Here is a 13,605-nt window from a genome sequence, read left to right on the forward strand (position 1 = left end):
TTTTCATTGTGAAAACCATCACTTGTTATAATTACACTTTTATCCATTATATTGCACAGTCCCTCTTTTTGCCCTATAGGCCTATTGCACATATCCCTTGGTATTGCACATTCTCAAAAAACACTGATATTGCACATCTCCCTGTACTGATTGATATTGCACATTTTCCTACACATTGCACATTCTCAACAACATATGGTATTGGCATTGCACAATTTCCTTTTGAAATGTAGAATCCCCTGTACTTAAAAACACAATAAATATGCATAGAGCCTGAATAAATTAATTGTTCACAGTAAAAACCTTCACTTGTCATCATTCACTATACTCATTAAATTGCACAGCCCCTTCTTCTACTTTAATCTTAATATTGCACATCTCCCCGATATTTCACATTTCCCTTGGTATTGCACATTCCCAAAAACTCATAGAACGCCCCTATACTCAGGAATATAATATTTTAGGTACATGACAATCAGGTGCACAATGAACTATGCAAGTATAGTGCGTTTATTTTTGTTTGTTTGTTTTTGTTCTTGTTTCATGAATTCATTTAATAGTTTTATTGAGGTTGGGATAAAAGAGAGCTTGTAACGGCGCAGTCACACGCTTGCGTCCGCCAACGCAAGCGTCTGACTGCACGGTAACGGTGCAGTCAGACGCCTCCGTCCGCCAACGTATGCCTCATTTTGTCACATTTCCATAAACACTAACTGATTGGTTTGTCAGTGTTCGAAAATTTGCATACACGGAATTTCATTGGCTGGCGCTTGCGCGATCCGTCAAAAGTTGAACATTTCTCAACTTTTTAGCGGAGGCAACGTATCTCAGGCAACGCATCGGACCCACAATTCAGTGCGGCATGAAATGAAGTCCAGCCAATGTAAAGTGAATGGGAAAACAACGGACGAACGTTGGCCGACGCAAGCGTGTGACTGCCCCGTAACGGTTGCTTTTGAATCCACTGACTCTAAAACGTCTCCCAGATGGTAATAATTCATATTCAGAGTATAGAATGGGAAGGATCATCAAGAATACTGTGTGCCCGGTTTACTAGGCCTACTATTTTTTCGAATATGAATTGAAGTGTAGGCTAATTGATGTGCAAGCCTATTAGGACATTGACTTTGATTTTTGCTACCCCAGAGCTAATTGGCTAACTAACTGAATGGCAAGTTGCATCGCAAGTTAGCTCTGGGGTAGCACAAATCAAAGTCTGCCGCCTTCGCGCACCGGAGATCAAAGTATCCTCTCGAAAGCAGAGGCCGAAAGTGTTTTCAGGAAAACACCTGAATTTCCGATTTTGTCATCCCCGCGAGAGTTTAACAGGTGTGATAATTCCAAATCCCCATGTTAATTTCCCATAGGAAAAATCGTCAGATACCGTAACTCCTTATATGGGCAAAGATGGTAGCTTTTTTGTAGGCGAACTTCATAGGTCTATGGGAAACTTCATGTCTTCATGCCATAGGTTACCAACAACTACCTTTCCCAGACGTCCGGACATTGCACGTGACCCTATCACGACAATCTGATTCGCTGGGCTGTGTTTAAATTCATTCACAGCAGCCACTGTTTTCACGGAAGTTGTTTGGTTACCGACCTTGAAGCATGGCAGAGGAGAGAACTGTGAAGTCGGTAACGTTATCGGGGTTTGTAAGGATTTGTTTTTAACCATTTAGTTATTTGAAGGCAATGCTTAAGTTTCTTTGTATCCACTTTGGTAGCTTTTTCTGAAACTTAATTCGTAGGTAGCCTACAACCCCGGCTTGCTGCATCTTACGAGGTGTTCGGCAGCTAACATTCCTGTTAGCCAATTTGTTACAAACTTTGTAAAAACGCTGCCCTTTTTTGTTGTATACTTGTTGAATTACTTTTTTGAAATCCCTTGCTGTTTACGAACGTTAACCAACTAGCTTGTGGAGTGGGGGACAATGGTTCTTAGTTTTTCACTTTGTCTCCAAACTATTTTGCAATGGTTAATGTTGCTTTTCTCCACTCCTGTAACTGAGCTGGCAACGTGGTATTTGATATCGAATTCATTTTATTGCAACGTTTATGTTTGAATTCATTGGTTAGACTTAGTTTTTATTAGCAGGCCAGTGATGTGCAGGAGATGGCGCTGTGAGGTGACTCTTTGTCCAAGGACGCCTCGTGGTACTCTCTGAATTCTATTAGTCTTTGCATGTAGTAAGTCTTCTCATTATCTCCTGAAGGCCGACGTGAAGCACACTGCCAATGGGGAAACGGGTGTTGACCATCTGATGCCTCTCACTCCTGGTTGGATTTGCTGGTAAGTGTGTGGACTGACTACCGGTAGTTTTGTCTTATTGGTCTTAGGCAAAAGCTTCAGTGTTGCTCGACTTGTCGGGTAGTGTGCTGGAGCTTGCCTTCTCAGACCTAGACTATAACAGAGACAGCAAAGAGACTGTCTCTGGCAGTTGCAGGTGTGAGCATGTATTCAGCTGTTTGATGCTCATGTATGATACTGCAGACATGAATTTCTGTTTTCTAAGAGCTGTAGTTGTACTAGTGTAGTATTACTGTTGACATTCACCCCTCCTTTCCCACCCCCCATTCAGGTGCCAGTGGTCTGGAGTGTCCTGCTGTCGTGAAGACCGAGTGTAGGTATGCCAAAATAACCCCTCTCCCCTGAGGGTTTTATGTAGACATATCAAATATCTAATGTATAGCCCACTGTCTCGTCTAGTCCCACTGCATTTAGCAGAATTGTCAATAGTGTTAAACTGAATGGAACTTTAAAGGGGAGATCCGACTAGTCAATAAATTTTTCCTAGCTTGAGTTGCTGCAGGCAGGCTGTACTCTGGCATGTACAATGGGAGCTCATTGACATGCCCTCAGAGTGTATAGCTGTGGCTGCATTTGGGTAATTTTCTTTTGTCTTAAATTACTTTTCATTGCCTTTTCAAGTAATGTTGGGATTCATGAACTATGGAAGCTTTTTTTCCTTTTAATAAATGTTTCATTCAAAAATCTGTTTGGTTTGTTTTAATCACTAACAAATTCCACTGCACCTGTGATAAGTTTAGTGATCTGTGGGCTCTGGAACTTTCTATGGTTTGGACCCATGGGGTTTACCTACCTGTTTGTCTGCATCATGGCTGTGTTGCCTGACTTGAATCCTTGAATGAGCACCTTTTGGATGAAGGACCCAGCCATTAGAGCACTTATATAATCCTGTTCACCAGGCTATAAATCCTCCTGTGTTTGCCAAACTATCTGTTTGCTGGGCTACATCCATGGTTTCATAAGGTGATCTCACTGATTGCTACAAAGGCTATGGATGGTATTGGTAGGGACATGTGCAATGCAAATTATTGGTGAATAGAGGGCTTAGATGTGAATGCGTGGCCTATGGTTGAACAGCTCATTAATCTGATTTGAATTACTAAGAGCCTTTCTCTTAATTCACAATTTTTTATGTCCAGATTGGGAAAGGCTCACCTGAGCAATGTCCATTTCTTTACTCTGGAATTTCTGACAATGTAAACTTGGTGGGCAGCAGTCCCTAAGCACTTGTCTGTCAGCATTAACGTCTGTTTTTCCCAAATGTAAGTGGGAGTAATTGACCATGTTCCAATAATGGCCTGTTTTTCGTGCTAGTGGACTTGACACTAACTGTTCAAATGAAGTATGTGCTACTTTGAGATCACAGAAACTTGTGCCTTTGATGCCTCAGAGAAGACACAACTGTTTAATTGTGCAACAAAGTGCATGGTCATGACCGGTGAGTCAGTGTTCTGCGGTCCTAATGAAATCCTGTTGGAGATGCCTAAGCAAATCTGGTGGCATGCCCTTATAGGCCTTCCAGTGCGTGCCCTTATTGGGGCATGTGTGGTTCTTCCACTACTGGACATGCAGAGGTTTATTAACTCATATGAACAACAAGCTCCTCCAATGATTATGTACAAGAGATGAGCCGCCGATCTACTGACCAGATATAATTATACGTTTTTAACTATACAAGTTTATGGTTGTCTGTGTGCTTCTTGGACAGGACTTTCAACTAGTGTACTACTATGTCGGGATCCAGTTTAGCATCAATAACCTACCTGCTGCAAAACATGTTATGATAGAAGACTGCACTCCAGATTTTGGCCTGATACTGTTTTGTTTTGCACAAATGACGTACTTGAGAACTTTTACGGTAATAGGCCTCTGTATGTCTTGATTCGTATTAATCTTATTTAGACTTTCATCTACTTACATGAATGTCTTGTAAGAGCTACACAAAGGAAATTGTTGACATGGCAATTAAGTCAAAGTTAGTTAAGCCCAAAATTATTAGCCCCCCTTATGAATTCAGACATAATCCTTTGTTTATACATGAAAATGACCATTTCCAAGAATGTGCCTAGTTTATATGATTACAGAAGCGCAAAGACAGTATGCCCACAAAGTTTGATGATCATTGTTTACTCATGCTCTGATTTGTGACAAGAAAAGCAAGAATTGACATGTTCAAAATTATTAGCCCCCTGACCATTAATAGTCAATAGTGTAGCCTTTCTTTGCTTCAACTGACAACTTCTTTGAATAGTCTTTTACTATGTTGGCACATATCTCTTAAGCACTCTTTAGCTCCAGCTCGTCCAAACTGCATGGTTTTCTTGTATGGACTCTTGCTTTAAGCACGTGCCACAGATTCTCAATGGGGTTGAGGTCTGGTCTCTGTGTAGGCTATTCCAGCACCTTGATTTTGGTATCCTTTAGGGCGTTTTAGACCACTTTTCACTATGCTTTGGGTTATTATCATGCTGAAGGACCTGGTGGCGACCTAAGCCTAGACTAAGAGCAGGCGTCTTGATGTTATCCCTCAAAAGGTCAAGATAATCTTTCTTTTTTATGATCCCATGCACCCAAACAAGGCTCCCTGTGCCTGAGACAGCAACACAGCCCCATAACATGATGCTCCTACCACCATGCTTCACTATGGGAACTGTATTTTTATGGTTGTAGGCCTTCCTTTTTTTCGCCAAACATAGGCAACATCCATGTGCCCAAACAGCTCCAGTTTAATGTCATCAGACCAAAGGACAGTTTTCCAAAAGTCATTTTTAGCTTTTAAATGTGCATGTGCAAAGTTCAGTCTGACTTTGAAGCACCCCTTTTGGACTAATAGGTTTTTTCTCAGCCAATGACCTTGGAGGCCTCCACAATAAAAATCCCTCGCTACTGTCTTCCTCAAGACTTTAACCCCAGAGGTCTCAAGGTCAGCAACTATCATTTTGGCGGATGTGCAGGGTTCTTTGCTAACATCCCTGATGATTTTTCTCTCTAGATTGAGATATTTAGCATTTTCATCCACACTTAGGTTGGTTATGCACAAACTTGGAACTCTTTGTACTTTGTAATGATGCCTTGCACGGCTGTTCTACAGACTGTGAAGCATCTAGAGATTACAGTATAGCCTTTCTCCATATTATAGGCCTCAATGATGTTCTTTCTGAGGTCCAGACAGATTTCCTTTATCTTCAGTATGCCTGTAAAGGCAGTCCCCCCTCAGACAGGTGTTCAAGTGCCTGTAGGCCTGTTCCTTGAAGTCTTTAGGTAAACAATCAATGCTGGTTGGGTGTTCAGGTGTTGTCTGGACATTAACTAACTGCAAAGGTGTGGCTTGAAAGGTGACAGGTTGGTCGTGTGTGTTTAAAAGCAAAAAAATCACATGGGGGCTATTCATTTTGACCACTCCACTTTTCACACAATTTGAGATTAAGCATTCCTAATAATATATTAACACTCCAAAATGCACCAGATTCTACATAATAACACTAGCGAATGTTTGATTTTTAAAATTTGATCAGGGATGAAAAATTTAGGGAGAATTTTAGAGTAATATTCCAAAATTTCAGGGGGGCTAATAATTTTGGGCTTAACTGTAATAGAACAAATGTGAGATCGTGTGTTTTTCAGGCAGGGTTGCTATAATGACACAAAGAACTGTACAATTGCTACATATGGGTATTAGAAAATTGCAGACTGTTTGGACAAACACAACCAAAGGGAACATGTCTGGCCGTAACATGTATAGCAGCAACAGAATCACCCAGACCTGTGCTGTAAGTGGGCTGCCCTTGGGGAACTTTGATGTAAGACTGTAAGATGTAGACCACTGGCCTTACTGTGGAATGTAATCAGCTTTATGCTATCAACTGTGGCTGTAAGCAGCTTGGCTACTGCTATATATTTCTAACTACAGGGGTGCACATGCTACCCTGTGGATAGAAATCCACAGACCGAAAACCCAGAGAGACTTCGGCCTGTTTGGTGTAAGGACTGCTGCTGTGAAATGTATGTACATAAAGATGTACATAAAGTGTGATGCCCTGAGCCTTTAGAAAGACCTTAGGAAAAAAGAAGCAGATAGGGTGGTAGTTGCGATTTTCACATTTGTGAACTTTCAGATGTAGGCCGGCCCACTCACGCATTGTAGGGCCTTAACCTATCTGGGAACATGTTAAGTTCATATGTTCATAAAAAGCCTGCCTGCATCAGACTGCATGCATCCTGGACCTCCGGAGTAAGCCACTTTGATGTGACCTGGACCCAGTCCCAAACAGGGCTCTTGGATAACAGAAGCAATTTAATTAAGGCAACCAGTTATGGAGAGGACATGTTTTACTTTATTTCTGGATAAGTCAAGTGACAAGCATGGCATGTTTTGTGCCTCAGAAAAGTATACAGAACACAGTAGCCTATCTTGCCTCTGGTGTAGCTGAGATGCATTCATTAAACCTCAAAATAGCACATTGCATCAAAATCCTTAACTTTGGAAAGATATGTAGCCTAGTCTACCTTCTCACATATGAGCAATTCATTTTGGAATTGAATACGTTTGCAGTGATATAGGCTAGCAGTTATAGCAATTATTTAATAGTTATTTGACTTTTGTCTAATTGAAAATGTCTCTTCTGTTCTGACTAGTATTTGAACAGAGATGATTAGGCTACGTGTGATAATTACACTGGTTGTTGTTGAGACATTTTGTGCCGTCAGCGTCAATACTGTTGAGCTGTTACATAAGTCACTGCTGTAGCCTACAGTAGATGTTGCATTTTGTCCATTTGTTCGTTTACCACAGTTAACAGTGTGGAGTTGTGTGAATATTCATATCTGCATAAGCTTACAATACAAAAATAAATATAGCCTACTCTGACTGATGGCCTTGGAGACCTATAACTGATCTCCTGTAGACATATTTGAGCCTTTAGAACACCTGAATATGTACAATGTGTAAAACAGCATAAATGGCAGGGCAAAAAAATAAAAAAGAGGTTGTTCTGTGACCAAACGCAGGGGGGCAGTGAAGTATTCTGGTCATCCATGCAATCGGTGTACAGAGAGTGCGGAAGAGTACAAGGGGGCGGAGTGTGATAATTTGTCAACGGGAGGCTGAGTGAATGGTTTTAATCGGTGATACAGCCTCCCCCGCAGCACTGACGGACGAAAACACATCCTTCACTGACAGAGGTACTGAACTGAAGCATTCTAAGTTAGCTAGTCTGATTATTGGTATGATGTTGAATTAAATAGCGGGTTGTAGTAGTAACAGAGTCATATGTCTGTCACTGAAACAGCACAGCAAGCAAGCTAGCTACCAACGCTAAGTTAACGTTGCTATTAACACAAACCGGTGTTGCTATTCTCCGACAGCTAAGAAGCTTCGGGATGCCTTTGGAATTGGTTCCCTACAGCGCTAGTGTTTAGTTACTGTCTGCTTATTCCGGTGCAGAATCCTGGACGTACTTCCATTTCTCATATAGGTTGGTGAGTTGTTTCCTTATTGTTTTTGTATTTCTAATGCTAGTAAATTGTGGTGAACAACCCAGGCTGCACTTCTATGTGCTAGCTAGCTAGTTGGTTCACTAGCAATAACCACTAACGCTAGCAGCATAATCAAGCATTGTTTCTTTAGACTATAAAAAATAGCCAACGATTCTTGGTTAACCGTGCCTCATTTGTTCACATTGCTTCTTGTGCATTTGCACGTTTGTCAGTGGACAGTATGTGGATCCATGAATCATATTTGTTTGTAACTTTAATCTTTGTTGGTTGTCTATGATTTGGTAATTTCATGTGGTGACAGTTATACTTGCGACTATGTAGCCAAGAAAGTGTCGCTGTCGAACGCCACAAGGTAGTTCCATGCTGTTGTTTTGTATCTTTGACACGCGTTACACTTCTTAAGACACCGGGGGAATGAGATAGTTGTATGGCTCGTCAGTTTAACATATTTGACCGCGGGGGTACAAGTTGTTCCGCACATCTTTAAGCAGATGTCTTTTGCAACCCCAACGTTATCATTTTTCCCCCAGGCAGTTATCCTAATGTGATCATGGTTCCAATCAACTACAGCATTGATCTTAGTTGCTGGTGGAAGCTATTGTTATTTTGACGACTTTAACCTGCCACATATTAGGGGCATTCTTGTTACCTAACCTCAAAGTACTGAATGTTTCTTCCTTGCAGCCTAGTAAAATAGGTTGGAAAGGGCTTGTTTCTGGGCTGCCTGCCATGGTGTATGTGTCTACTGAATCATGGAACTGTCTGTCTTTTAAAAACAGGTGATAAGAAACACATACAAGCCATGCTGGTAAATATCATGTAAACACGTGTAGACCTAGCATTGATTGCCTACAGTAGCTTTATAGAATTAATTTAGTCTGGCCATGCTTTTGAGACCATAGTCGCTTTGTGATTATATCAGACATTAGCAAACCCTTCACCTAAACTACTTAGACGTGCCATTTGTGCATTGAATTCCTCCTCCTTTTTAGTCTCCTGAATGTCAGACACCCGAGTGTAATAATGATGCTGTATGTTCTCTGTAGTGTGTAGAGTACAAACAATGCAAAACGTGCTTTTGAAAATCACTCCCTGCACCCAAACTCTGCCAGGACCTGTATGGAATTACGATGCAGTGCCGTGTGGTCTCTTACGTCAGTTTCAGCAAGCACAGTTTATTGCAGAGATGCCAAAGCGCTTAAATCAGCATTACGGTTATTTTTCATCCAGAAACCAGGGAGAGACCTGGCACCAAGACGTATTCGTTCTCTCTTGCTTTAAGCATTGTGCTGTGTGTACCAGCGCCAGCCTGAGTAGCTGAGAGCTCTCTCTGTGGCCATTGATTAATTCAGACCGCTGCGTTTATCAATGAGACGGGCTTGCTCACCCACAGCGGCCGAGAGTGTTCTCCTGCAGTATTTCACTGTGGACGGCCACTCAAGGTGCCGGGCGCGTTGCCAGCCTGATGCAGCCGTATCAAGTGAATGGGAGACTGTCTCTGCATCCAGTGAGGCCACCCTGTGTACATTTCCAACCCCCCCCCCCCCCCTCCTTTACTCCCTGAGAGATCCCTCTATGTTGGCAGCTGTTGTGGCGTAAAGTAGCTGGTTGTAGCCGAGGTTGGGCCATTACTCACATCATGGCCCGTCATAGAAATATTCAGTTATTATGTAATACTTGAGCTAAACGTGTCATTTCTTGGTCTTTGCTCACAGGTTGACGGCACCAGTGGAGGCGGCACCATGGTGCAAAAATATCAGTCACCCGTGAGGGTCTACAAGCAGCCCTTTGAGCTGGTGATGGCGGTAAGTGTTTTCAGTGTCTATTCAGTAACTGCCTCTGCCCCTATTCTCAACCACTGATTGGCATTTGCATTGTCTGCAATGCTTTGATATAGCCTGTACTTCAGAATATAAATGGACAAAGTCCTCCTAATAATGGTCACAAACACATTCTGTTTTTAATTTTCTAAAGTGTCCGTGTCACTTTTTGCCAGCAAGAATGTACTTCACTTCACTTCTGCATGGTCTGGAAGCTATAGAACAAATGTGCAAGTGCTGTTAGTACTAGGCCTATATGAGACCTCTGTGTTAGACCCATGGAGGTATTATAAAGACTGGAGAGAGTGAACAAGTCCCGCCCCCATTCATTTCAATGGGAATGCTAGGCTAGTGAAAATTGCCAAAATTGAACGATTTTTTCAGGCTTCAACATGGCGTTTCAAGGGGCTTGTTTCCGGTGCCGTTTTACTTAGCCAATTAAGTGCCAGGTTACCGATTGACGTAAGGTACAGAAGGAGAGCTCGTGCCCACACTAAGCTCGTGCATGAGCTGAGAGTGGAACAGCCACCAATCAGCATGAGGAAAACGCAGGGAAAACGGCACCGGACATGATGTATTTCTGGAAAATGGCGACGAGGAAGTACCTTGCTAATCGGCGAAGCTAATCAGTCAAATCCTGACCCCCTGGTTAGACCAGTAGAAGTCATGTGAGCTGATTCAGTGTCCTTTCCTGAGTAGAGGATGTACAGTATAGCAGTCAGGTTGTACAGACGTTTTTCTGCTGAGTTGCTGGTACTCCATTTGCTGCTTTAAAAATTAAACGCAGCCGCACAGGCTTTTAGAGACCCTCAACCCTTGTTACCACTTAGTCACATGGGTGAAAGATTTTTTTTTGCTCCTGCCCATACATATTGTCTCTTGAGGGGGCAGGAGGCGGAACAACAGCAGCCTCTTGCCCCCCTCGGTTCACCCAGCGCGGCGTGGTTGTCAGGGTGTTATTAGTGCGGGGGTCGGCTCACCGTCAGTGGAAAAACACTGTGTGATTCAGCGCAGGCACGGTGGCCGCACACACAGGACAGAGACCAGGAGGCGGCTGTTTATTCTTCCGCTTCGCCAGGCTCACCTCACCTCACCTCCGCACCCCACCCCACCCCACCCCACCCCGCCCCACCTGAGCTTGATCAAGCAGCAGCGTTTATGCCTGGCTGGTGGCGTCCTTCTGATGGTAATGGAGCCGAGAAGTGGGGAATGTGCTTTACCCTTCCTCAAGGCATGTGGAGAGATTAAGATTTGTGGGTGGGAGTCCGAGTACAAGTTGTCTTTTGATATGAAGCCGCACCCCGTGTGTGAAAAGCTCTCGAGTCAAATCATGATGGACTCGGCAGAAAAGGACTTACAGTGCAGCAGATCAGCCGAAAATGTGTGCGTCATCTTTTTTAAATCAAGCTTTGATCCCCCAGCTTACAAGTCCTAGGCATGTTGTAAAAATAGTCCTCTAGCATTTTGTGTGCTCACGCTTTTTGCACACCTGAGGCTGGCAGACCAGAATAGCTGTGTTTGCTTGAGGGACCCACCAGAGACATGACCTGGCCCCAGGGGCGCGTGAGGAAAGGGCTGCTGTAAACTAGGACACGGGAGAAGGAGACGACGCTGCAGAATATTCCCATCAAAGGCAAGCGCTGAACACAACAAGCCCATGTTACAGCGAAGGTTGTTGTTTCAGAAACGCAGTTCTACACAGTATCTTCCCTTTTGTGTGTGTGTGTGTGTGTGTGTGTGTGTGTGTGTGTGTGTGTGTGGGGGGGGGGGGGGGGGGGGGGGGTCACTCCATTCTGTTCTGAGGGAAGATTTCATCAAATGTGCAGCAAACATTCTGCCTTTTAAAATAGCTATTCGACCCCCCGTTTACCCCAGCCTTCATTATCATTCTTTTTGTCTGATTAAAAACGAAAAGCTCCCTTGGGATTTGATCTAAACAAGATGTTTGTTTTTACGCTGGTTGTACAGTTTTGTTTTTTGTTTTTCTTTCTTTTTTTTATCTTTATCCTTTTCAATTTAGTGTTGAAATGTTTTAATATTACATAACTACATTTCATTAAGCTCCAACTGTAAATGCCCTCAGTTTTCTAAACTGTCGGTGTGGTGAAGAAGAGACCGCCGAGGTGTCGCTCTGGCTCTAGCTCACTTCCACAGCTTGTCCGTGCTCGTCGGGACCTGGAATGTGTCTGGGAAAACTATCCCTCTCTCACTGCTCCGCACACATTGTGCTGGATGAGTGTGTTTGGAAGCTTGAGTTGCTGTTCTGGCAACCTTTCTCAGCAAACAGCAGGTTACAACTAAATCTACTTTTAGTTTCGCAGACACGCCAGGAAGCCAGTGGAAGGTTTTTTTTGTGCCTCACCAGGCCTTTGTTGTCGCCTGCCTTCAAGACTGTTCTTTGCATCAGTCAAGTTTTAGATTCCAAGAGGTTGTTTATTTCCGGTCCGTGTCAAGTGAGACAGAGTTGTTGAACTTCTTGTTTATTACAGTTTGCAGGCAAACTCTGCAAAGTCTCTGAAGTGTGTTTTGTTTTCCTACCATAGAAACAAAAACTGGAAAAAATAGACATTCAGGGGCACAACTCCCCAAAGGATCCTCTGGAATCTTCCAAATGATATGGTTCTGATGCACAGCTGCAGGTTGACCGACTTCTAGGCGCTTGTGTTCTCAAGCCCACAGTACAGACAGTTGTCACCAGCATGTGTGTGTGAATGAAGCAGCTGATCAGCTGTGTTTCTAACCCCACAATAGGAAACCAGCACTTCCTCTTTTCTCAGTAAAATAGCACGCAGCTCAGATCTGGAACGGGGTGTCCGCCCTGTTGCTGCAGAACGCATCAGCACCAAGCGACATTCCTTCCCCGTGACAACCCCAGTGGAACTTCCAGGAGTCTTCCCTGAGGAATGTCACTGGTGAGAGGGTGGATGTGGAGAGCGGTGGGAAGGCTTGAGCGACAATTCCTGAGATGGCTGATACACGGGGCATGGGCCGCCAAGGCTGCCAACTCCTCCAACTCCTCTGACCTGGAGAGCCTGGCTGGCCGAGGCTCTCCGTAGCAATAACAGGAAATTGAGCCGATAGCGCCGTTGATGTTTTAGCGCAGCGCCGGCAGTGGAGCTCATGAAACAGTAGTGCCCCCTGGGACTGGGGAGGAGCGATACTGACCCGCCCCGGTCATTGTTGTTTCAGGTTTGGACGGTTGCCGTTTCTGCGCTAAGCAACCTTCCCCTTGCCCTCTCACCGCACACCCACCACCCCCCCTTCCCTCCTCCCCCCTCCCCAGTCCGCCTGCAGCGCCGCCGCCGCCGCATTAGGGGCATAAGCCTGCTTTGTCTGTTTAAATGAGAGCCTGTGTAATCTCCTGGGACAAAGCTCCATTGGCTCCCGTGTTAATGCGGCGGCGAGGGGACAGGATGTGCTGGGACACTCTCGTGCACATCAGGGCATCATCAGGAAATGGGGGATATGGTTGGTTTCAGTCAAATCCTCTTCCTCATACCCCTCGCCTGCTCACAGCAGAACTGCAACTACTTCTGTAATACCACTTGCACAACCGTGTGTACTGAAATCGAGCCAACTTTGAACTTCCCCCAGCGGATAAGTATCAGAATGTCGTCTCGTCTCCCAGTCTTGAGATATGCAGGAAATTGATACCTTCCACTGATGGAGCTCACACGTTTGCTCGACTGCGAATCAGGAAAGATTACATGGGGGCCCATTTTTTCCTCCTGTGCGAGGCCATATTTGGAGAAGAGGTTGACATCGGTATGCTTCCCCTCTCTCCTAATAGCCCTCTCTCATCAGCAGCGCCGGCTCCGTCTCTGCATAATCACGGCTGAGCTGATCCCTGACTGACCCCCTAACCCAAGACCTGGTTAAGCTGTCGACACTATAAGAATGTGCATCAGGCAAAGGTGCAGGCCGTTGTTGAGCTAGTGTAGGACATGGCTGACACTGACAGGCAACAACCAGCATGAC

At 44.2% G+C, this 13,605-nt stretch overlaps 2 protein-coding genes and 1 long non-coding RNA gene across 6 annotated transcripts in view; 2 read left to right on the forward strand and 1 right to left on the reverse strand.

Moving 5' to 3' along the window:
* The window catches only part of LOC134092907 (4-aminobutyrate aminotransferase, mitochondrial-like), a 40,254-nt gene that overhangs the window by 7,517 nt on the left and 19,132 nt on the right, over positions 1-13,605 (reverse strand). The window lies entirely within an intron of this gene.
* LOC134077339 (uncharacterized) lies at positions 1,587-2,879 on the forward strand. Its single transcript, XR_009938681.1, has 3 exons — positions 1,587-1,652; positions 2,217-2,293; positions 2,583-2,879. It is a non-coding gene; the product is annotated as an uncharacterized LOC134077339 (long non-coding RNA).
* The window catches only part of LOC134092884 (SEC14-like protein 1), a 39,182-nt gene continuing 32,971 nt past the window's right edge, over positions 7,395-13,605 (forward strand). The window contains exons 1-3 of one of the 4 annotated variants that reach the window (XM_062546044.1): positions 7,408-7,492; positions 7,676-7,789; positions 9,523-9,612. In XM_062546044.1, coding sequence (XP_062402028.1) covers positions 9,550-9,612 — 63 coding nt within the window. In that variant the 5' untranslated portion in view covers positions 7,408-7,492; positions 7,676-7,789; positions 9,523-9,549. Of the gene's footprint in view, positions 7,493-7,675; positions 7,790-9,407; positions 9,427-9,522; positions 9,613-13,605 lie in introns of those variants that run through there. The other 3 variants (XM_062546036.1, XM_062546052.1, XM_062546060.1) reach the window with 3 other exon arrangements.

The sequence above is a fragment of the Sardina pilchardus genome, chromosome 1, assembly GCF_963854185.1.
Source record: "Sardina pilchardus chromosome 1, fSarPil1.1, whole genome shotgun sequence".
Classification (NCBI taxonomy): Eukaryota; Metazoa; Chordata; class Actinopteri; order Clupeiformes; family Clupeidae; genus Sardina; species Sardina pilchardus.